Raw genomic sequence first — 23,754 nt, forward strand, 5'->3', positions numbered from 1 at the left:
CACACACACACACACACACACACACACACACACACACACACACACACACACACACACACACACACACACACATTGCCTTCCACCTATCCTCCCCTCCTCTTCTCTCTCTCTCTCTCTCACTCAAAACCCCATCCGCTTCCGTCATATGCGATCGTTTGTTTATTCGCCTGTTTCACTGTGCTGCGATGCCGTGCCCATGCACCACTGTACTGCTGCTGATGCTGATGATGCTTTGTTCTTGATGCTCTGGATGCCAGCTGTGAGCACACACGAGCGCATGTCTCGACACGCACACCCTTGATTGTTGCTGTTATTATTGTGGTTGTTGTTGGTGCTGCTACTGTTGTTGCTGCTGGTGTTGCTGTTGCCTCGCCGCCTCGTGCGCACGTTGTAGCTCAGTCACCGATCATAATGTGGTTTGTATTGTCCTGTGGCCACATGATGTGGAAATACACCAGCACAAAATACATGTATGATGCTTCCTTGTATGACCAAGACAGCGCGTGACGCGATGACATGACATGAGAAAAGGTGTGAGAGACATAGTCAGGCAGGCACACACACACACACACACACACACACACACACACACACACACACACACACACACAAACCCTTTGTCTAACACGAGGGCGTTACGATGGCGATGACGTCTGCAGCGTCAGGAACACCAAAGATGATGTCATTGCTGGCACGTGCACCTCCAAACCATTTTGGGGTGTTGCCTGATGCAGGTAGCGTGCTGACGTCTGTCGTGTTTGTGTACGGGTCGATGACGAGGACGGCTGATGCGTAACTGGGCAACCCGTAGATGAAACCATTGGCAGCAACAACGCCACCAACCCACTTGAACCGTTGAGGTGGTGATGAATTGAGCCCGCTCACGGTCGTCGTGTCAGCCGTGTTCGTGCTTGGGTCCACCACAAGGACAGACGGCGAATCGTACGGAATGCCGTAGATGAGGCCGTTGTCTGCGAGCACAGTGCCATACCACTTCATGCCCGGTCCAAGACCGCTGATGGACGTGGTATCGGCAGTGTTTGTTGCCGGGTCGATGATGAGCACACTCGTTGCGGCTGTCGGCGCAGAGTAGATGAGCCCGTTGGGAGGCTGCACTGCATCGAACCACTTGGACGCCCCTCCGAGGCCCTGAATGCTCGCCGTGTCGGCCGTGTTCTTCTTTGGGTCAATGATGAGCACGGTTGTGTCGTCGCGTGGAATGCCGTAGATGAACCCATTAGTGGCAAGTACGCCGCCCTGCCATTTGTTGCCGCCGAAACGCACATTTCCGAGAGTGGTGGTGTCCGTCGTGTTCTTGGCTGGATCGATGATGAGGACGGCGGGCGACGCGCTGGGAAACGTGTAAATCAGGCCGTTGTTGGCCAGGACACCACCCACCCACTTGTAACCGCCTGCGCCAACAAACATGGTTGTCATGTCCACTGCTTTGGAAATGGGATCGATGATGAGGACAGCGTTTGCCTGATGCGGGATCCCGTACACCAAGCCGTTGTTCGCCCGCACGGCGCCAAGCCACTTGCCTCCCACGGTCCCAAGGCCGGCCATGGTGCTTGTATCAATAGGCAGCGACGCTGCCTTGCACATTCGTGCGATGGTGAGGCCCTGCGACTGAATCGTGGCCGCATGCGATTCAATGACTCCGAGGTGGTCCGACAACGCGCGTTGCTGAGCCTGCAGCATGCCGGTGACATCCACGCCATTCACAAGCACTGGTGGTCGCTGTTGTTGGTGTGGCCCTGTGGTGTTGATGTGCAGCGCGCCATCGTCATCCTGCACAAACATCGGCTGCGCAGCAACCCACGGGTACGACACGCAACAGAAGAAGAAGAAGAAGAGGAGGACTGTCACAAGGACAACAGGACGTCGTGGTGCTGATAGACCTGATAGCAAGGATAGTCGGAAGACGAACAAGCCACAAGCTGGCAACAAAGGCAGTTGCCTCATCGTTGTCTGCTGTTTGTTTGTGTTGTGTTGGTTGTGGAGAAATATATGGTATCATGACAAAATTTCGGCTAAACGGTGCGTCCAGCACATGTGGAATGGATGGAGATGCATGCCCACTTGCTCATTGGGCAACTCAGGTCGTGGAGTGCCGCCCATAGTCAAGAGGACCACACAGGCACAAGTCGTAACATCAACATGACCGGGATGAAAGAAACGGAAATGAGGGAAAAATGAAAGAATGAAGCAAGAGAAGCAGGGAGGCGGGCACAACCAGAAGACAGCAGCAGCGGACTGGACCCTTGGACCGCAACCCAATGACAATGACGATGCATCAGAACATACAAGCACAAGGAAGCGCCGTCCAAGACGACTCACATCACGCCCAAGACGAACCAATGACAACAAGGAAGAGCGCTGCTACGAAGCAAATGCCAAGCTCGGACAAGCAACAGTGCAAGGGAATTTCGGAACACTTGGCCAAGATGCTGCCACAACTCAGCTTTCTGTCCAACACACACACACACACACACACACACACACACACTACCGCCACTGCGCATAGTTACACGTGAGACATGGTGGTCGTGGTCTCGCCATCAAAGTCATCGTAGAAAGGGCGGCCATAAGAGGAGGTGCTGCGACCGCCATGGAGCTCGAAGGAGGCCCGGCTTGCCTGTGCTTGGTGGGCAACGACCATCGGTGGCTCTTTGACCGCGTAGGTGTGTTTGCGGAACGAATACACGATGCGCTGCACCTCAAGGACAATCACAACTAGCACCAGCACGAGGATTGCGTCTAAGCAGCGCAATGCAGAGTAGCAAACAGCAGGGTACAAGGTTGAAGGGCACGTGTGAGTTGGAGGTGATGCAACAGAGTTCACACATGCCTCTCGTAGGATCATGTTTCGCATCAACCATCAACACCATATCGTACGAACACCACATTTGCAAACCACCCAATCAACACAACACACACATACATACATACACGCACACAGGCACACACATACACACACGCAGTGCACTCACATGAGAGGTTTGTGTTCAGCTCCGTCATGTTCTCAAGCTTGCTGGAGCTCGCACCAGAGTCCACGGTCTCCCCAGTCGATGTTGATGGCTGGGACGTAGTGGACGTGGTGTCAATGCTGTTGCCGTTGCGGTTGCTCGTCAGCACCATCATCTCTGGCCGCCCGAGGGTTGAGACATTGAAGAAGAGGCTGTTGCGGCCAAGGTTGGCAGTGCCGTTGATGAGAATGTTGTTGAAGAACTGGGCAGCGCGCGATGGGGACAGGCTTGGCAGGCCATCACGCCGACGCCGACGCCGCGTGGCCGTGTCCTCCGGCAGCAGGTACACGCTCACCGTGATGCCCGCGTCGTAGTCAAACAGGTCCGTGGGCGCCAGCGACGCAACACGCACACGTGTCACGACAATGCCCGTGGCGTTGGCAATGTCTGCCTCAATGCGCGCCGTCACGTTCTGGTACTCGGGCGATTTCGTGTTGAAAAACGCGTCTTCAAATGGCAGCGGTAGCTCGATGCCCGTCAGCTGTGTCGTCAGCGCCTCCGCAGCCACAAGCGCAAACTGGAACTCGAGCACAAACTCCTGTGACGCCACGTTGCCGTACGGGTCCTGGACGCTGTTCAGAGTCACGCGCGCCGAGCGGCCGCTCACGTCATCCCACGCAAACCCGCGCACCAGGGACATGGTGATGCGGCGGCCCTCGCACACCATCACCATGTCGTCGTTCGCAAACACTTCGTCCAGCCCGTCAATGGTCATCTGCACCTCAAACCAGAACGGCTTTGCGCACTGCACGTCCTCGTCAAACTCAAACGCAATCTCGTCCCCGGGTGAGTACTCCCCGTCCGCTGGCTCCGGGTACCCCAGGACCTGTGGCGCCGACCGGTCAATCACGCCCGTTGCTGTCGAAGAGTACTGCTCGTCAATGCCATCCGGCACCTCGTTGATCGACGCCGTGCACTGCGCGCGAATGCGCAGCTCGTAGTCGCCGTCCGTGATGCCGGACACGTCCCAGTAGGTGGTCACGTAACCGTACTCATTCTCCATCAGTCGCACGTCCAGCGTATTGCCGTCAATGTCACGCGCCAGCAGCCACACGGAGGAGGCGGCGGGCTTGTACTCGACGTACACTCCTTCAAGCCTGTCGTCCTCTGTCCACTTGCGGCTTGCAAAGTCCGAGTTGAACGCAACGATGCGCAGCTCGCCAGGGTGGGAGGTTTGCTCGTCCACAGCTTGGTTCACCTCAAACGTCTCCGTCTCGCCAATCGAGCCCACCAGCTCAACAGGACTGCATGGCTGCAGGAACTCGGCCTCCAGGTACACATATTGGACAGTGGTCACTTCATCGGTTGTGTAGCCGTTGTCGGGGTGCCTGTCTGCCTCGCACAGGGATCGCCAGCCAACAGCAACGGGATCATATGAATAGAGACTTGGTCCACGAAGAAGTGAGATTGTCACGTGGCGCGCGCCAACTGCAAAGCCCTCAAAGTCGATGGGGTGTGTCAGTGGGTGGCCATCCACCATGATCGTCAGGCCGTCCTGGTTCTCGCTGTTCAAGTTGAAGAGCTGCGAATGCATAGACACAAACAACGTCACGGGTGAATGAGAAGAAAATGTTGCGGGAGTAACACAAGGGTGCACGCATCAGCAAACATAAGCGCACACAGGGATCCAACTCAACACAAGCAGAAGCATCGACGCACACACACACACACACACACACACACACACACACACACACACACACACACACATATATATACATACGACACCCACGTTAAAGTCAGTGGCGACAGGACCGTCATTGGTGAGCAAGAGCTCGAACACAGCCGGCTCATTGGGTAAGACAGGTGCAGCAGGTTGCTTGAGAATGCTGATCCGTGGGTTCTCCAAGGCAATGGTGTTGTTCTCGGGCGGGCAGGATGACTGGCCAGAGGTGGTGTGAAACACCAGCGTGCCAAAGTCAGGGTGCACGTACACCTCAACATCGAACACATCCAGTGGATCAGCGTCACCAAGTTCAAACCCAGCGCTGCTCTCCTTCGCATAGCCTTCCTCCGTTTCCCTGCTCGTCTCCACCTCCGTCAGCCCCAACGCCGTGACGGAGAAATCAGCCCCGCCAGTGCTGGATGAAACGTCAAAGCTCACGGTGCCACCGCCCTCAAAGTTGTGCTTGCTCTTGGACGACGACACGGCGCTCTTGTGGTTGCTGTAGTCAAAGGAGAAGGAGTAGAGGGACCCGCCACCAGCAAACTTTATGGCACTAATCTCTCGCAACGTGGCCTGATCTTCGCCAGTCGTGTCTGTGCCATCCAGGTTCTTGGCGTTGTCGATGCTGTCGTTGGGTGCGAACGCAATCCTCCTGTTCACCTTGCCCTGGATCGGGTTCGCGTTTTCGTTGGACAGGTACTTGCCGGCCGTCCACAGCGACTGCACCTTCTCCAGCGTGCCACTGGCAGCGCTGTTGCGCACGTTGCGGTTCCGCTGCAGGTTGTCGTTCCACGCACTGATCGCCAACTCTAGCTCGTCCTTCAGCTGCTGCAGATCGGCGAGGTTGTCACCGTCGTCATCATCCGAGGCCTCCGCCTCCGCAATCGATGCAATTGTCGCTTCGAGCCTCTCCTCAAGCTCCGGTAGCTCCTTGCTCTCAATTTCAAACACAGACAGCCATGTCATGACCTGTTCGTTGGCCTCCGGGTCCAGCGACCACGTCGTGGTCAGAGAGCGGTTCACGCTGCACGTCGTGGTGTTGAACGAGATCACATCCGTATCCAGGAAGACGACGTTGAGTGCCGGCACGAGGAACATGTCTGACTGCTCCCCAGCAATCATCGGTTCGTCACTCGTCGTCACGTCAATCGTGAACGACCACACCTGCTCCCGGTTGAAGTTGTCGTCGGGCGATTGTCCGCCAAACAGGTTGGTCGTCTTCGTTTGAAAGGTGTATGGCGTCGACTTGACGCTCACGAGGTTGATGCAGTTGTAAGCGGCGATGGCACCCGTGCACAGGTCAAGCTCGGCTTCCGTTTTGTATGGCGCAACGTCAACGCCAAGCTGAAATCCACCAAACGCCTCATATGTCTTGCTGTGGAAGCGGAAGTTGGCAAACATGCTGGAGTACGAGGCCGTGGACAGGCCGCCCGGTGGGTCCTGCACCACCAGCAGCGGCTTGTAGCGCGGGAAGGGAACCGAGCCAGATGCACCGCGCGCTTGGTGACCGGTCACCACCACCTTTTTGTACAGGATGACCGGGTCGTACGGCAGCACCTGCATGCTCACACGAAACTGTTTCGTGTATGGGTGTTCCGGGTCAACGGCCTCGGAGTTCAGCTCCGGACCGCCAGTCAGCAGTCGCAGCGTGGCATGCGCATTGCTCTGCTCTGTGCCCGCGGCCGTGACCACCTCGTCCAGGTCTAGGTCGAGCTCGCACTCGCTGTAGCACACCTGGAGCAGCTCCCGCTGCGTCACTGTCACGCCGACGGCCTGGTTGGCGGTTGTTGGGGACTCGCCAAGCAGGTTCTGCACCGTCACGCTGCCCTCGACAATGTCGCACGAGGCGACACCGGCGCCAAACTCCTCAATGGCCTTGACGGTGGCGATCGTCTCAGTGCGTTGCTGCATGACGATGAAATCAGTGTCGTCAGAGTACGAGCAAGAGTGCGCCACAGTTGGTGTGAAGGACACGCTCAGCGTCGGCTGTGGATGGTACTCAAAGCGAACGGTTGTCTCGTCATCCTCGCTGTCTTCCGCGTTGCGCAGGTCCGCATACTGCGAGCGTGAGGTGCCCAGCGTGGAGCTGAAGTAGCGCGTGATTTCCTCCCGCACCTCGCCCGACCGCACAACACGCGCAAGCCGCACGGTGATGATCTGGGCAGGCAGCGTCCATGTGGAGGTGCGGCTGGACGTCTGCTCCGTGTGCACCCACGTCGGGCAGTTGTCGTAGCGGAACTCAAGCACGCTTCGGCCAAGCGTACGATTGCACAGGCCGCCGGCCACGTCCACCACCACGGTGTCCACGGTGGTGTCCTGAAAGTCGACGTCCTTCCACTCCTTGCCGTCCAGCACATCGTAGTATGGGATGCGCGTGTCCAGGCCTGAGGACGTGTCTGTGCCGATGTAGAAGCCCGATGGGGCATTGGGCGCGCCGGATGTGTACTCCAGGCGCTGGAAGGAGTGCGATGAGTTGCCGTAGCTGACGATGACGTAGACCGAAGAGCCAATCACAGCCGCAGCCGTGTAGTAGCCCTGCGAATCCGTGGTGGCGCACACGAGTTCTTTGCCGCCGTCAATGCGGTCGTACAGGCAAACCTCGACGTCGCGCAGCGGGCACCCGTCCGGGTAGCCCTGGTGCTCCGTGCCCTGGATGGTGACACGCCCGGAGAAGGGGACGGAGGTGGTGTCGCGCACCTCCACCTCATAGTCGAAGCGAAGGTGCTCCACCTGCAGCGTCATCTCCGTGCACGCCATGCCGCCGCAGGAGAAGGTGTGGCCAACCTCGCCCGAGGTCTTGGAGAAGCTGAGCGTCATTGTCTGGCGAATGTCATACAGGTCTGGCGACGACACGAGCACCTCAAAGTAGCCGTCCTCGTCCGTGAAGCGCGTGGTAGAGTATTTCGTGCCGATGCTGATGTCCACGCGCACGTCTTCAACCGCAAGATCGATCGAACCCGAGTCCACCAGGATGCGCCCGCGAACAAACGTCTCCCACTGTGTGAATGCATGTGTGCAGGTGTGTAGGTGTGTGTGTGTGTGTGTGTGTGTGTGTGTGTGTGTGTGTGTGTGTGTGTGTGTGTGTGTGTGTGTGTGTGTGTGTGTGTGTGTGTGTGTGTGTGTGTGTGTGTAGGGGTGAGCAAAACGTGTGCAAAGAACGTGAGGGCTGGTCGTTCGGTGCAGAAAGGTGACATTTGTTTTGCACCAACCAGCTCAAACGACACATTTCCGGGCAATCCGCCCCACCCTCGTACAACAAACCAACACACACACACACACACACACACACACACACACACACACACACACACACACACACACTCTCTCTCTCTCTCTCTCTCTCTCTCTCTCTCTCTCACTCACCTCAATCTGAAGGTCTGCGCAGGTGCGTGTGGAGTAGTAGCCGAGAGCGGTGTAATCGATGGGATTGGTGGCTGCAACGCAGTATTGCTTGTACGAGCCAGGCGCAGACCCAACATAGCGGTGCTTCTGGGAGCGAATGATGAGGCTCTCATGATACGAGCTAGGGCTCACAGATGTCGTCTGCATGGTGTTTGCCATGGCACAAAACCCGTCGCCAGCAAACACAATCTCGCAGGAAGAGGACTCAGAGCACAGCTCCGTGCACGCGTCAATGCCTGTGGCGAGCAAATAGCTGCCACTCACTCCCGTGTCGCTCACAGTCACGCGCTCGTACGAATCTGCCGACACGTCGTTGCCGTCGAGCTTGGTGGTGCGGATTAGCTTCAGTTGGTGGCACCACAGCTGACCGCTCAGATCTTCCTGCACCACAAACGCAATGCACCACTCGCTTCGGTCCTCGCAGAGGTCAAAGCACTCCTGCTTGCTGGTCACGGCCGACTCAATGCCGGACGGGTAGACACGCTCCACCCGCCCCGTTGACGGCGCAGTTGCCGCGTCTGCCGATGCGTCAGAGTCATCAGCCACCGTTGTCGTGGTCGTGGCAGGAAGCGTGCTCGTTGTTGACGCGATGAACGTGTCGTTGAGGGTGGCGAGGTTGAGCGTCGTCGTTGTTGCCTGTGTTGTGGTCGTGGTTGTGGTCGTTGTCTGTGTGGAAGTGGAGGTTGACGTTGACGTTGACTGCGATGTGGAAGACGACGTGGACGTGGACGTAAAGTGCTCACCTGCGCAACCACCGGAACGCAGACACACGAGTGGTTGTGTGAGATCATGAAGTGTGTGTGTGTGTGTTTGTGCGTGCGTGCGTGCGTGTGTACATGCGCGTGTGTGTACATGTGTGTGTGTGTGTGTTTGTGTGTGTGTGTGTGTGTGTGTGTGTGTGTGTGCGCGCACGCGCATAAGATGTGAACCATTACACTTGAACGCACCGATGGCCAGCTCCCATGGGAAGGCGAACCGCTTGTCGCCTTCCGAAGAACCGGTGTGAAGCAGTAAGAAGAACGTGCCTATGAAGCAAGCACAGCGTTATCGACATCCCAGATGGTAGTGTGCTGGTGAGCTCGAGTGTTCCCAAAGGCAAGTAACTGCACACGTGCATGCACATTCACATATGCACTCACATGCCAGCGCGTCGCATTCATCAAGTCAGACGGGGTAAAAGCATAGCAGGCACACAAGGCCTCACCTTCCGGCAGGTCGTGGTTTGTGCCTTCATCCAGCGGCTTGTAAATGTCTGTTGGAATTTAAAGTCACAAGTGAAGTGAAAGGTAGGGGTGTAAGCACGGAAAGAAGCATAAGGCGTGTGCACGTGTTGACACAACGATCCAACGACAGAATTGGTGAACATGAATGCATACAGTGCACAATGCACGCACACACACACACGCACACACACATCGTCTAAGCATACGTTCATACAAGTACACGCACACACACACACACAAATACACTTTCGTACAAGTACACGTACGTGCACATGACACCAAAACGCACCCTCCTTCTGCAAGGTGAGGTCGTCGTACACAAGCTGCGGGTTGTGGGTTGTGCCGCACTCCACCTCGCTGGTCACGTCGTAGGAGGAGGACATGCTGATGCCGTCACGGAAGAAGTTGAAGCCGGACTCGCAGTAGCTCTGGTCTGTGAACGTAAACTCGACAATGCCGCGTTCTTGCGAGAGCTCAAGGCTCGATGGGGCGCCGGTTGTGTCACCGGAAAGGCATCCGCACGTCGTTCGAAGATCACCCGCGGACGTGCCGCCAACAAACACGTAGTCTGTCGCTGCTGCGTCGTCGCTGTCGTACGGGGTGATGGTGACTTGGAACCGGCGACCAGGCTGTAGATCTGAAGCTTCAAAATTGGTGAGGGGCGACGTGTACTGGACCGGGTAGCCTGGCAGCTCTGTTGCCTGCGACAGATCGAGTGACCATTGAGCCACCGTCACCTGCGAGAGAGGCGAGGTACACCGGAAAACCATCCGTGAGTCACGATGTGCGCGCGCGCGTGTGTGCATGTGTGTATGTGCATGTGTGTGTGTGTGTGTTGTCGTGATGCACTGTGCATGATGACGCGACACTAAAGCAACAGTGACGGAAGAGCAATGCAACACCGTATGTACCTCGTAAGTGGGAAACTCGTCGGCGTCCGTGATCGCTAGTTCAAAGCTGTGGGAGTTGAGCGTGTACGTTGCTTTTGGTCCCGCCACTGAGAGTATCAGCAATGGTGACAGGGGGCGCGATATGATGACAGGAGCGGGTGAAAGTCAGAAACAACTCAACTCACATGTAACACGTACAAACACGTAGTCTCACGTTCACACGCACACACACGCACACACACGCACGCACACGCACACGCACACGCACACACACACACACACACACACACACACACACACACACACTCACACGTTCTTGCGAAACCTGCACTCACAATCGCAGCTTTTGCCATCTGATGAGAGGGGACCGTAGTCGCACTCGCAGTGGTATGAGCCATCGTCGTTGACACACACGGCCGGCGCAACGCACTCGTGAGCGCCTGTCACACACTCGTTGATGTCTGTATTTGGAGCGATTGATGCAAACACACAGCATACACAGAGGTGGATGATGAGTAATACAGCGGCAACAAGGTCCAAGGTCCCAATTCGAGATGGTGGGTGCATATGTTAGGCACAACACACAGAAACACACACAGAAACACACACAGAAACACACACAGAAACACACACACGCACACACCGTCACAAGTTGGGGCGGAACCACTCCAGACGCCATTTTTGCTGACAATGCCGCACTGGCGTGCGCCCTTGGTGCCGGAAGCTGACACCTCGTAGCCGCTGTTGCACGAGCTGAAGCTGCACTGATCGCCTGTATGATGCAACGACGGCAACAACACGTGTAGCGTGAGGTGAGGCTGAAGACTTTGGTGTTCAAATGCAACACGTGGCAAGACTCAAGGCAACACAGCAGTGTGCTTGGATGGATTGGAGGAGACATTCTGCACATGCAGCCAGGACCGCATCAGGCACTACCATATCGTTAACCAACATGGCATGCATGCACGCATCAATGTCTTTGTGACTGCTCACTCACCAAAGTCGCCGTCACAGCTGCCGCTCAGAACACCATTCGTGAGTGTGAGCGGGGGACAGGTCACAACTGCGAAGAAGACAAAGAACACAACGATGGATGATTAGCAAACCAAAGAGGCATATGTGCGTGTGTGTGCGTGTGCGTGTGTGCGACAGGTTTGGTGATGTGACTTCTCTGTGTTCCAAGCGCGTGCTTAGCGGACAGAGATGCGAGCGGCGCTGCAGTGCAGCAACAGCGGGCATAGGGCTCAAGGCACGTGTGCACGTGCTGTTTGGGCTCACCTGTGCATCCCCAGTCGCTCGTGTCATCCTCGATGTAGCCGCTGCTTTCGTCGCAATCCAACGTGCACGTACGAATGCGCCACCTTCGGTCCTCATCTCGATCATTGTGGACAGAGTACAGTCCTGTGCAAGTGTGCGTGTGTGAGTGGGGGGATCAGAAGAATGCGAATTGAGGTACCAGAATGTGAGGATGCAAATGTGAACGCAAAGGTGTTTGTTGACGCATGTATCACCGCATAGTTCACCCATTCGACAACAAAAGCAACAAGTAGCCCTCAAGGCACCAGACTGCGCAGCTTCCCAGCCTTGCATCTCATCAGTCAGCACAGAGAGTCATCTCCGAGCAACGTGCCTGCAAGGACTTTGCGACTGTCGACAGAGTAGTCGATGGGCTTGCCCCAGCTGTTGATGTAGTCGTCAGTGAAGCTGCATGAGGACAGGGTGGCACCGACGGCCTTGCGGCAGCCAATCTTCCACACGCGATCATCAGGGTTGCCGTCGTACTCAGAGTACATGCGGTACACGTCTGTGGAATGGAGAATGCGACACGGAGTGATTGTGGTTGTGTGTGAGTGAATGTGTGGTAATGTAACGACCAACCAAGACAGAAGGCAGAGTAGGGGCAACCTGTGCAAAGAGGAAGCCGCTGAGTCAGCAGCAGATTGCCGGTGCCACTATATCGCGCTTAGCTCGGCAATCACAAGCAATTGCAGGCAGACACAGCAGAGCAGGCGCTCCCAACAGGCCGAGAATCTCCCATGACATACAGTAGTTGTTCGGGCACGAGTAGTCGAGCGGGTCATCGTAGTTGTTCTCGAAGCTGCTGCTGTACATGCTTGTGCCTTCCTCCGGTGCGCCGTACTTGAGGCATTCAAAGCCCCACCGCCGATCTTTCTGCACGCCGCAATCAGAGCGGAAGCGACACAGAACCAATCGCACACGACGTGAGTGAGCAGAGGGCGTGTCGTAAGGGTTTGTAGACCAGGTAGTACATGCGTTGAGCACATGGATAACACGCAGCAGCAACAACAGCACCAACAGCCGCATCAACAGCAACAGCACGATTCACCTACACAAGCAAGACTGCAATAGTGCTCCCATCCTTCCATCCCAGACTCACCTTGTTGTCTTGGTGGGTGGAGTAGAGGGATTTGATGCCAGTGCTGCCAGTGCACTCCATGTTCAAGGTCTCATGATACTCGTTCACAAACGGCAGCTCTGCGAGGGTGGTAGACACCACACAGGCGACCACAACTGCAAGCACACGCACCAACATCCTGGTGTTTGATTGCGTGCGTGGCTCTGTGTGTGTGTGTGCGTGTGTGTGCGTGTGTGTGTGTGTGTGTGTGTGTGTGTGTGTGTGTGTGTGTGTGTGTGTGTGTGTGTGTGAGTGTGTGTGTGTGAGTGTGGCTGTGTGTGTAAGATCTCTCCTTGTTTGCTTGCTACGGGAGAAAGCGCCCCAAGGCACTATTGGGTGGGTGGTTTGCGTCTGACTGCTGGACCTGATGCGGGTGTTGTCGACTTGGTTGGCGTCGACAAAGAGATAAATGCCCAGCCAAGCATGTACATCAGCGGAGCTGTTTCATGTCGACTGTTGTTTGCGATCTGCTGTTTTGTCTCGTTGGTTGTTTGTGTTGTTCGTCCGGATTGACGACGGCTGAACAGGACTCCTGCCTCATAATCGTCGAAAACATGGCTGATTATCGTCAGGCTAGGTCCTCTCTGATTTTGGTCACGGGAAATCCGTGACGACAACTACTCAACAACATGGTAGATGACGTGACAGAATGATGACATCGCACACAACAGCCACCTTCAGCAACCAAAACAACCAGCCAGTCGTCATTTTCAACATCACGAAAAGAGGCAGAGGTGCACTCATCGTGGCAGCACAGGGCACTCGGTCGACAAGATCCCTTCGGCTTCGACGAAAGCGCGCATTGATTGGTTTGGGCTTGCGCGGAGAAGTGATCAAGCGTGAAAGCCTTACCCGTGTATGGCAGCAATCAACATGCACGGACGCTGGAGCGCGGGTGCCATCTTGATCTTGGTGCCGCTCCTTCATGCCCTCATCTTCATGCGGCAAGCTGATGCCTACGTGAACAGCAATGTATGAACGGTAGTTGAGTGCTGTGCTTGTGCCATCGTCAGCAGGATATTCTCTGAGCGCGAGAGTGACATGAAAGTTTGCTTGCTACTTGGGTCTTCTTTTTCGCTGATTGTGATTCACAAACTCTCGCACACATACACGCATGAACACCAACGTGTGGAACCTCGGGACGTCACAGCGAGGCGACTTGTACTTCCGCTGCGATACAGGAGAAGGCCTCACCTACATGACCAGCAAATATAGCGACAACAAGTATGATCGCCGTTGGGACTTCAGCTGTGCCCCGATTGGCACCGCCTCCAGCGACACGCAAAGCAGTGGTGGTTACGACGTTCGTGACCTTCACAGCAACAACAACTACGATTGTGCAAGCGGCTACTGTAAGTGTGTGTCTGCTTGAGAGCAAGGAACGTGAGCTCTCTTGTGCCGATCCCATCCTCCGCCTCATTTCCTTGCACTCTCGTGGTACTGTGTGCATTCAACGCTAACCCAATAATGCTGTAAACTGTGCGCACTCAGACATGGAGAAGCTTGAATCGACATACAGCAGTGTGGACCGCTTGTGGACGTACACCTGCCGTCGACCGGACAGCGTTCAACTGCTCAACTGTGCACAAACATGTGCGGTCCATGCAATGCGCGTTGCGTCACTTTTGATGCCTGTATCGTTTGTCATGCGAGTGCTTGAAACAAGTTGGCTGTTGCATAGTGATGTGAACGGGGTTTCAGTGCGATTTACACACACATACATACAAGCACACATACACGCATCCACATCTCCACAAACGCACGCACACATCCAACGCACACATACACACCTCCACACACGCACACATACACACCTCCACACACGCACACACACACACACGTCCTTACATGACAATCGCACCTGCTCGTCAACACAGCGTCTTATGAAAACTCGAGGACGGGCAACCTTGACTACGACATCACTGGCACCAACAAGATCATCACTGGCTTGTACAGCAAATACACCGACACCCTTTTGTAAGAACATGTATTCCTCTGTGTGCGTGTGTGTGCATTTTCATGTGTACGTGTACGCGGTGTAGACATGCTTGTGCGTAGTGCGCGTGTGTCGAGCGAATGTCGCTCGTACAGCGCATGCGTTGCACACATGACTGATGCATTTCTCCCTTGTCGATTGCGCGTGTTAGTGAGTGGGATCGTCGTTGGAAAATCACCACGTGCGAAGTGGAGTGCGACCTGACTGGCGACTACGTCAACAGCGACGTTCCCCGAGTGTGCACCAGTAAGATTGAATGAAAATCTGCGCAAAGATATCATCGCGCGCACATGCATGTGTGATTGTGTGTGTGTGTGTGTGTGTCTGTCTGTGTGTCGGCCGTACCAATGCATGGGCATGTGACAAGGCCATGTGTGCAGCAGCTTCCTGTCATGTTGCCGCGGAGCAACTTCACGCGACTACACCAGCCTTTTCTCTTGATTGTTCTCACTGTTACCATTGTGTATGTACACGTGTGCGTCTGTCTGCGTGTGTGTGTGTGTGTGTGTGTGTGTGTGTGTGTGTGTGTGTGTGTGTGTGTGTGTGTGTGTGTGTGTGTGTGTGTGTGTGTGTGTGTGTTTGTCCAACTTCTTTCCCCCATGCATCCCGTTTTCTCCTCGGCAGCGCTGTCCCTCAGTGGCATCACCAACGGGAACTTTGTCGCTGACTACCAAGAATCGTTTGGCTCGTACTGCGAGACCTCCACCGCCATCACCACAATCTCGACACAGTTTGCAGCTAGCAGCACAGACCGTCGCTGGGCCTTCACGTGCACGAAACCAACCAGCGGTGGGCAGGTTATCACCAGCCAGACCTGGTCCACTCCTGCCTATGGAAAGCTTGGGACAGCGTTCACCGTCTCCTGCCCAAGCAACACATGTCAGTCAATTGGGGAGCGCGGGCGATGATAGTTGTGACTCGAGCATGCGACACGGTCGGGTTACAAACCCGTGCAACGCATGCATGGCGCTGACTCTTGCATGCTTTGCTGGAAGACAGGTGCAGCTTGCACAAGTGTGTGTGTGCGTGATTGTACCTGCTTTACGCATTTGCTTGTTTGCACGCTCGTTTACGTGTGTCCACATTCACGTGTTGTGGCGCTCCACAGCATTTCTCTCATCTCTGTCTTCAATTCGCGCTCCATATCCTGTTTGCAGACATCACCGGCGTGAAGTCTGCCTATGTTTCGTCGTTTCAAGACCGCGTGTACTCGTTCCAGTGCACTGGCTATGAGAACACCGAGATCTCCGCCGTGAATTGCAACGGCGCTGTGGCTGTCAATGCTGCTGGCGCAGACTTTGACTTCTCAACAAGCTCCGGCGCATATGTCATCACAAGTTCGTGTGTTTCCTCGTTTACCCGCCTCCTCTGTCGTCGAGAGAGGCTGTACTGCCTCTGCTCGGTGTTGCAGCATCACCACCACCCACACGACCTGTCGAATACATGCATGGTACTCTGCTCGCTCACCATCTTGCTGTCTCGTGCATCTGCTTTCATTCACAGGTTTGACATCCACATTTGATTCTTCCACAAGTGACCGCGAGTGGACCTTTACTGAGTGCAAAGTGAGTGCCACAGACACACGTTGCTGTGACTAGTGTCAAGCTCAACCGATCTGCTGGCTGACCAGCTGATGCGCAATCATGATGGTGGATTTGTGCATGTTATTGTCATTCACACGTACTTTTTGCATGCGTTGCGCAGCCACAATGCGTCGATGGCACCATGCTCAACAGCGACGGGTATTGCAGCGGTGCGTTTGCGCTGTATGCGTGCGTGTGTGTGTGCGCGCGTGTGTGCGTGTGCGTGTGTGTGTGTGTGTGTGTGTGCGTGTGTGTGCATGCCGTTGTGTGCGTGTGGTTCTTTGCCTGCGGTTTTGTGCGCGTGATGTTGTGGTGCCCTCTGTGCGGAACGGAGTAATTCGTCATTCCAAGCACCATGGACGCGCCCAGGCTCACTTAGAATAGCTGTGTCCAATGTTGACAGAGCCTGTGTGTCCTCAGTTGACGATCACCCATGGCACCATCTCGGGTGATTGCACCGGATTTGAAGGTCGGTGCGCGAAACCCTTCTTGTTCGGGTCCATGAGTCGAACTGCTTGTTTGTGCTGTGTCCAAGGAATAACACGTCATCCACATGCTTGTCCGCCTGGCTTGGCCGCTTGCACGTCGCAGGCGATGAATGCACGTTTGAGAGCTGCAACACCGGATACGAATTCAGCAGCGCAGCGACAACGCGCACGTGTGACGCTGATGGTGCCTGGTCTGGTGCAGACATCACATGTGAACGTAAGTTACAACGAGGGCTTGAAACATTGGGCAAATGCACAGTATGTGTTGTGTGTGCGTTGTATGTTGTGTGTGATTGTGTGTGAGACCATACTTTTGTTCTCGTTTGTGGAAGTATGCTGCGTGTGCTGTGTTTGGTTGCCCATGTTGTTTTGTTGAAACACACGCATCTTTACTCACCCTCGGTCGCGCGAAATGTTGGCTTGCATCCACTGTAGCAATCACTTGCAACAGGCTGACGCATTCACAGATTACCCTCATTGGCAGCTGCAGCGGCAATTACGGTGATGACGCACCAGCATCCTTCGTCGCTCTTATGATTGCCTGCATCACACCCACGTAAACAGATCGACTTGCTGTGTCACTCTGTCACGTCTTCTGCCGCTGATTCCGCTTACACGCACACACACACACACATGCTTGCATGCATGCATATTCATTCACGTCACAGGTGACGTGTGCACGTACTACTCCTGCCCTTCTGGTTACGCCCTGCGCGGCACCACCTTCTCGCGCGAATGCACCGCAGACGGCTGGACAGGAACGGAACCCTACTGTGAACGTGCGTGGCTTGATTTTAAAATGAATGCATGCAGTGTCTTTGGAGGATTATGTGGGATTGACATTCCTTCGTTCCTACACTTGCCCGTCGGTCTTTGTCTTCTGTGTTTGTTGTGTCACTCACACGCTCTCTTCACATCGACACCGTACTTGCCCCATGAATTTGCGGTGACAGTCCTGGAATGCTCTGAATTGACTGCTCCCACGAATGGATGGCGGGGCGACACGTGCACGGGCACGCTTGGTGAGTGAATGTGATCATTCAATGTAATGGCCATGGCTCTGTGTGTGTATGTGACTGCGCGCGCGTGTGTGTGCGTGTGGGTATGTGTGTGTGTGTGTGTTCCACTGCAATGTTAGCGTTGGAATGGGTGATGCCACAAAAGTTGATGTTGTTGCATCCCCTCACATGCACGTGTGTCATGGATCGACAATCGCTGGCAGGGTCGACATGCGAGCGGGGCTGCAACGACGGCTTTGTGCTGTCGCCAACAGAGGCCAGTGGCGGTTTCACTCGCACCTGCACAGAAACAACAGATTCTGACGGGCTCGCTGTGGCTGAGTGGACAGGCTCCGAGCGCACATGCATTAGTAAGATTGTACGCAACCAGTTAAGGGAGAGGGGGAGAGGGAGAGAGAGAGAGAGAGAGAGAGAGAGTGTGTGTGTGTGTGTGTGTGTGTGTGTGTGTGTGTGTGTGTGTGTGTGAAGGAGGCAGACTGTGTGTGGGTGAATATGAGCGGGCGGGTGTAGGTGGAGTCGGATACGAGCACGATGCAACTGTACTTCTGCACCATCCGCTCACATGGAACACATTGCTCTGCGTAATCGCATCACTCGCGTTCAACTTGATGCATTCTCCAGCGGTTGACTGCGGCGAAATCGTGCTGGCGAACGGGCAGACGAGTGGCGAATGCAGCGGCAACTATGGTGAGCAACCTGTAACTGCAAACAATCAACAAGGAATCGTGCCTTGTCAGACTGATCCGAGAGCAACATACAATGTTATGTACGTTATACTATGCGTGTCCTATACCGCCCTGCATAATCATACACAATCTTACACAATCATGCACTTCATGTCATGACAGATGACACGTGCACCTACGATGAATGTGACACTGGATATGCGCTGTCGTCTGGCGGCTCCACTCGTCGCACGTGCGGTGTGACGGACGGCGTCGCTGCCTGGTCTGGCACATCCAAGCAGTGCGAAGGTGAGAGATGGACGGAGAGAGAGGGATGCATGTAAATGTGTGTGTGTGTGTGCATATGCGTGCGGGGAGCAAGGGATCAGTTTGCACAGTCTGTGCGCGCCATGTCATTCTTGCTCCACGACACCAACGTGTCACGAATGAGCACCATGTGTGTCTCCCCATAGTCACTACTAATACCACCACGACGTCTCTATTTGGGTTGCAGTGGTGACGTGCTCAAGCATCGAAGTGCAGAATGGTGTAACAAGTGGCACTTGCGACGGCACTGTGGGTGGCGAGTGCAGTTTCACCTGCGACACCGGGTATTGGCCTTCATCAAGCATCACAACCACCACATGTGTACTCCATGCGGACGGACACTCCGCCTCCTGGGATGCCACCATCGCAACATGCACAGGTGTGTGTGTGTGTGTGTGTGTGTGTGTGTGTGTGTGTGTGTGTGTGTGTGTGTGTGTGTGTGTGTGTGTGTGCCTGCTTGTTTGGCGACGAGATGCTCATCCAAGCATCCAGTTGTGGCCGTTTGTGCACTCATGCTGTTTCGCACATTTCCTATGCATTGTTACTCTTGCGCGCTATCACGTGCCTGCCAGAGGTGATGTGCCCGACGCTGACGCTGGAATACGGCAGCGTGTCTGGGTCCTGCTCTGGCACCGTCGGTAAGAAAGGGATGGGGAGGCTTGGCTGCCATGTGGATATGATGATGTAGAAGGCACGGCCTTATCTTCTATCCTGAGTTGCTGCTCGAGACCTTGTCTCATGTGAAACGTTGTTGGTGTTGCTGGTTTTTCCCCGTCAGGCGACGTCTGTGTCTACGATAGCTGTGATGACGGCTTTGTGTTTGGCATTGGCGGCAGCTCGTCACGCACATGCATTCAAGACGAAGACACGGCATACTGGGACGGCGACGAGAAGACCTGTTTGGGTACGCAGCAGTCACTGTATGCATTTGAGTGTGTGTGTGTGCGTGCGTGTGTGTGCGCGCGTGTGTGTTGTTGAGTTGTCACACCGCTCACACACATTCACACACACACACACATTCACACACTCTCTCGCCCCCCTCCTTCTCTGGTACAGAAACGATTGAGGGTGATGGAGGAACCAATTTCACCATTGCCTGTGCTGCCGGTCAGGCCATCACTGGCCTCTACTACACCTCCGGTGAGCCCTGCGGTTGCGGTTATATCTCATCGTTTGCAGCACTACACGTTGGCACTTATCCGTATTTAGTTTCGCACTTATCAATCTCATGCGTATGAGCATCTGCCATTACCGTTGTCGTTGTCACTGCTGGTGGCGCTATCATGCCCTCACCATTGTTGCTTGCCTGCAGGCACAGACACGTACGAGATTCTGTGCCAAGACGCGGGAGCGTCTCTTTCCAAGCGCATCTACGCATCCGCAGAGACACTAACCGTGAGCGGCAACACGGCCCAGTACTGCGATTTCGACACCTATGGTGCGTCGTTCGTGTGTACACGCGTGTGCGTTGTGTTGTGTGCGTGTGTCGGTGCTTGTGAAAGTGTGTGCGTGTGTGTATTTGATTGAGCCAAGGACAACAGCCACTGCTTTGTGATGGCTTTGCAAATCATGCACAATTCATCCCATCTGAGACATGAACATGTGCTGTACCCCGACCCTCAATCTTAGCCGTTAGCGGCGTCTCCAAGAAGGGGTCAACCCTCGTGTATGATTGCTCGCTGTTGGCTGGCGCAGAGCTTGTTGACTGCACACTTGGTGATACACTTTCCGGCAGTTACAGCATCCTGGCATCCGAGGGCTCAGTCTTTGCAGGTCAGTGTTATGCTCACGTGCATGTGTGTGTGTGTGCGTGCGTGCGTAGCGTTGCTGTGATACGTCTGTTTTCAGATTGTGATCACAGCCCTTCTCTGCTTCGACACCCAACGTTGGCGTGTTGTGCTCATCAGGGCGTTTCTTTCAACGTGACACAACTTCCAGGCATTTACAACACGGGTTCATCTTCTCCCCAAGTCCGCGTGTGCGACGTATGTCTTGCCTTTGTTTGGACCTGTGTGTGTGTGTGTGTGTGTGTGTGTGTGTGTGTGTGTCTGTCTGTGTGTGTCCGTCTGTGTTTGTGTATGTGAGCAATGATGGCATGAACTGCGTCGAGTCGCGTGGCATACGCGTCTGCCAAGAACGTACTCGTTTTTTCTTTTTTGTCATCTGTTCTGATTTCCATTCTGGTCGTGTTGTGTCTGAACACTGGCAGGTCCGCTGTCGCGAGGAGGATGGCTTCTACTCCGCTGGAGGAACCAAGTGCAGGCGTGAGTTGAAACATACAATGTGAATCAATGTGACGAGATAAGGAAGGAGAAGGGGCAGTTGTAGTTCATGGTGACCCGCAAACATTTCACACATCACCCCCAATCTCAACCGTATTGCTTGGCCACCACCCCGTCTACAGAACTGTCCTGCGGTGCTCTAACGCTGACAAATGGCGCGACATCTGGCACGTGCTCTGGCGCTAAAGGTATGAGCGCGTGCGTGTGTGCGTGTGCGTCTATGCGTGCGTGCATGGCCGATTTTGTATCTCTGTAATCGTCAATGCTGTTCACTGCAACTTCCTTTTGTGTGTGTGCATGTGTGTGAGGAGGGAACGTGACATGCACACGTTAGAGTCACACACCCAAACGCACACATAAACGCACAGGTGACACGTGCACGTACGAGAGCTGCAACTATGGGTATGAGCTGTCCGCCTCTGGCGACACGTCCCGCACATGCTCCATCACCAACGGCCGAGCAGAGTGGTCTGGCGTCGCAAAGACCTGCCAACGTGAGTTGAGGACTGTTGACAATGTTCTTTTATTGTTGTTGTCTCATCCGCCCGATCCTGCAGCATGTTGTAATGTTCTTGTGACCAGCATTCCTACATGCATGGTGACTGCATCATATCATATCACAACCTCAGCGCAGTTCATGTGCGGGCGTGTCACGTGTTTCACTTCTGTTGCGTCAGTCTCACACGTCTTGCCATCTTGCCGTGTTTCTTTCCTCGACCTCCAGCCATCTCCACGACTGGATCACCCACAACCGTCAACGCGTGTGAAGGCCTGAGCCGTTCCCTCAATCCGGCCACGTGCCGCGAACGTTGTGAGCGTAACAACGAGGACTCGACTTTCATGGCCACCTACGGCGGCTGCACGCGGGTGAGGTTTCACGCACACGCAAAGTGCACACTTTCATGTGCATTCACGTACATTCACGCGCATTCATGTCGCATGCAGCGGTAACACAGAAGAGAAGAAGCTGGTGTGCAGGCCATGCGTCCCACGCCACAGCATTGCTGCAAATGTACACATGCTGCTTACACCGTCCAATCTGCACGTGCAACGCGTGTGCATATAACTTGGTCAATTGCAGGTGTGCACGTGCGGGTGCAGGAAACGCTTCGAGATTACTCAAGAAGAGGATGACTGTTCAGCGCATTGTGCATCACAAGGACTGGACGCCTCTTTCTTCGAGGAGCACGAGGGCTGCCGCAATGTACGTCACGTGTTGTGTGCGTGTGTATGTGGGTGGGTGTGGGTTTGAATGTGTAATGTTGTGCGTGTGCATGTGTGTATGCTTGATGTGATCTTGTGTGTGGCCATGACTGTGCGGGTACACCGACGGCCAGGATCAGACCACAAGCACCGTGACAACTGCAGCCCTTAAAGCATCCTCTCATTTCACCACAAAACACACATGTACACACATATGTACACACACGCGCGCGCATACGCGCACACACTCACACTCACACGCACAATGTTTGCAGGTGTGCCTGTGCTTTGAGGCAAGCACCCGCTCAACCGCTACCGCTGTGACGACGACGACGGAAGTCACGTTCACCACACAGGCGACCGGCACTGTGGAAACCATCGCCGGCAACGGCCTGGTGGACTGGACGGGGTCGAGTGACCCCACAGCAACAGGCCTCAACCAGGCCGAGTGCGTTGCCGTGGACGTGACGGGCGCCACGTACATTGCCATCCGCCACCGCGTCGTGAGCATCTCGCGTGACGGCAGCACCATCACCACCATCGCCGGCACCAAGACCCGCGGGTCCACTGGCGTTGGCGGCCTGGCCACAGCTGCGCAGCTGGACCGCCCCACGTGCGTGGCCGTCGACACCATGGGCAACGTGTACATCTCGGAGAAGGGCAACCACCGTGTCAGCGTCGTGGACGCAAGCACGGGCGTCCTGTCTGTGTTTGTCGGCACGGGCGAGGCCGGCCATCGTGGCATGGGCGGCTCAAGTCGCGCGGCGCAGATCCACTCCCCGCACGGCCTTGCGTTCGACAGCCGCGGCACGCTGTACATCGCCGACACGGAGAACCATGTTGTGTACGGTGTGGACCGACGCTCTGTTGTGATTGACGTCGTTGCTGGCACGCCCTTCCGCAAAGGATACCACGGTGACGGCCGCCCAGCCACAACCGCGTGGCTCAACGCGCCCACAGGCATTGCTGTTCGCGGCGCCGGTGATTTGTACATAGCTGACAAGGGCAACAACCGCATCCGCTACGTTGATCTGGACAGCTACAAAATCATCGACACACTGGTTGGCACGGGCCGGTACGGCGGTGATGTGGACGGCAGCACGACCACTGCTGCGCTTGAGACGAATCTGGACCACCCTGAAGGCGTTGCTGTCAATGCAAAGGGCACCATGCTGGTCATTGCAGACACAAACAAGCACGTGCTGCGGTCTGTGAGCTTGGACGGCGGTGATTCTCCGGTGACCGTGCTTGCAGGCACGGGCAGTCGAGGCTTCAACGGCGATGGCAATGAACCAAACGCCACAAACCTTCACTCACCTGTCAGCGTCGCCTACGACATTGGCGAACGCGCAATTGTGTTTGTGGACCAGCAGAACCGCCGCATTCGACGCGTGCACCTTTGATGGCGACGTGGAATGATGGAATGATGAGGCGACCTCTGGCAACATCATCTTGTTGTCTGTGTGATGTTTTGTGTGTGAATATGTATGTGTTGTGTTGTGTGCATGTGTATGTGTGTGCTGCGTGTCCGTGCGTGCGTGTGTGTGGGTGTGTGGGTGTGTGGG

General features: G+C 55.2%; 4 protein-coding genes across 4 annotated transcripts in view; 2 read left to right on the forward strand and 2 right to left on the reverse strand.

Annotated features, from left to right (window-relative positions):
- The window catches only part of PTSG_11055 (plastid argininosuccinate lyase), a gene marked incomplete at its 3' end in the record, with an annotated part of 1,157 nt that extends 745 nt beyond the window's left edge, over positions 1-412 (forward strand). Inside the window, exon 3 of the mRNA XM_004987917.1 lies at positions 400-412. Within this exon, the coding sequence (XP_004987974.1) occupies positions 400-412 (13 nt within the window). The remainder of the gene's footprint in view (positions 1-399) is intronic.
- Positions 413-621: 209 nt separating this feature from the next.
- PTSG_11056 (uncharacterized protein) lies at positions 622-1,996 on the reverse strand (the record flags this gene model as incomplete). The annotated part of the gene is made up of 1 exon (XM_004987918.1): positions 622-1,996. The coding sequence occupies exon 1, from the start codon at positions 1,963-1,965 to the stop codon at positions 622-624; it is 1,344 nt and encodes a 447-aa protein (XP_004987975.1). The 5' UTR covers positions 1,966-1,996.
- A 2-nt stretch (positions 1,997-1,998) lies between these two features.
- On the reverse strand, positions 1,999-12,764 carry PTSG_11057 (uncharacterized protein; the record flags this gene model as incomplete). Its single annotated transcript, XM_004987919.1, has 15 exons — positions 1,999-2,760; positions 2,994-4,551; positions 4,762-7,692; positions 8,059-8,840; positions 9,045-9,122; positions 9,302-9,349; positions 9,610-10,057; positions 10,232-10,317; positions 10,546-10,671; positions 10,854-10,982; positions 11,208-11,273; positions 11,489-11,611; positions 11,859-12,014; positions 12,256-12,382; positions 12,609-12,764. The coding sequence occupies 15 exons, from the start codon at positions 12,762-12,764 to the stop codon at positions 2,528-2,530; spliced, it is 7,047 nt and encodes a 2,348-aa protein (XP_004987976.1). The 3' UTR covers positions 1,999-2,527.
- A 532-nt stretch (positions 12,765-13,296) lies between these two features.
- PTSG_11058 (NHL repeat-containing protein) lies at positions 13,297-23,592 on the forward strand (the record flags this gene model as incomplete). The annotated part of the gene is made up of 30 exons (XM_004987920.1): positions 13,297-13,598; positions 13,777-13,978; positions 14,118-14,219; positions 14,504-14,603; positions 14,774-14,868; positions 15,247-15,501; positions 15,780-15,959; positions 16,126-16,187; positions 16,327-16,375; positions 16,609-16,674; positions 16,797-16,910; positions 17,129-17,194; positions 17,362-17,472; positions 17,647-17,715; positions 17,916-18,062; positions 18,334-18,399; positions 18,561-18,686; positions 18,892-19,083; positions 19,277-19,342; positions 19,483-19,608; positions 19,761-19,844; positions 20,017-20,142; positions 20,334-20,477; positions 20,643-20,689; positions 20,914-20,968; positions 21,109-21,174; positions 21,355-21,480; positions 21,711-21,853; positions 22,068-22,190; positions 22,465-23,592. The coding sequence occupies exons 1-30, from the start codon at positions 13,485-13,487 to the stop codon at positions 23,590-23,592; spliced, it is 4,350 nt and encodes a 1,449-aa protein (XP_004987977.1). The 5' UTR covers positions 13,297-13,484.
- Between the last annotated feature and the right edge of the window lie 162 nt (positions 23,593-23,754).

Source organism: Salpingoeca rosetta (genome assembly GCF_000188695.1).
Source record: "Salpingoeca rosetta unplaced genomic scaffold supercont1.39, whole genome shotgun sequence".
Taxonomy (NCBI): Eukaryota; class Choanoflagellata; order Craspedida; family Salpingoecidae; genus Salpingoeca; species Salpingoeca rosetta.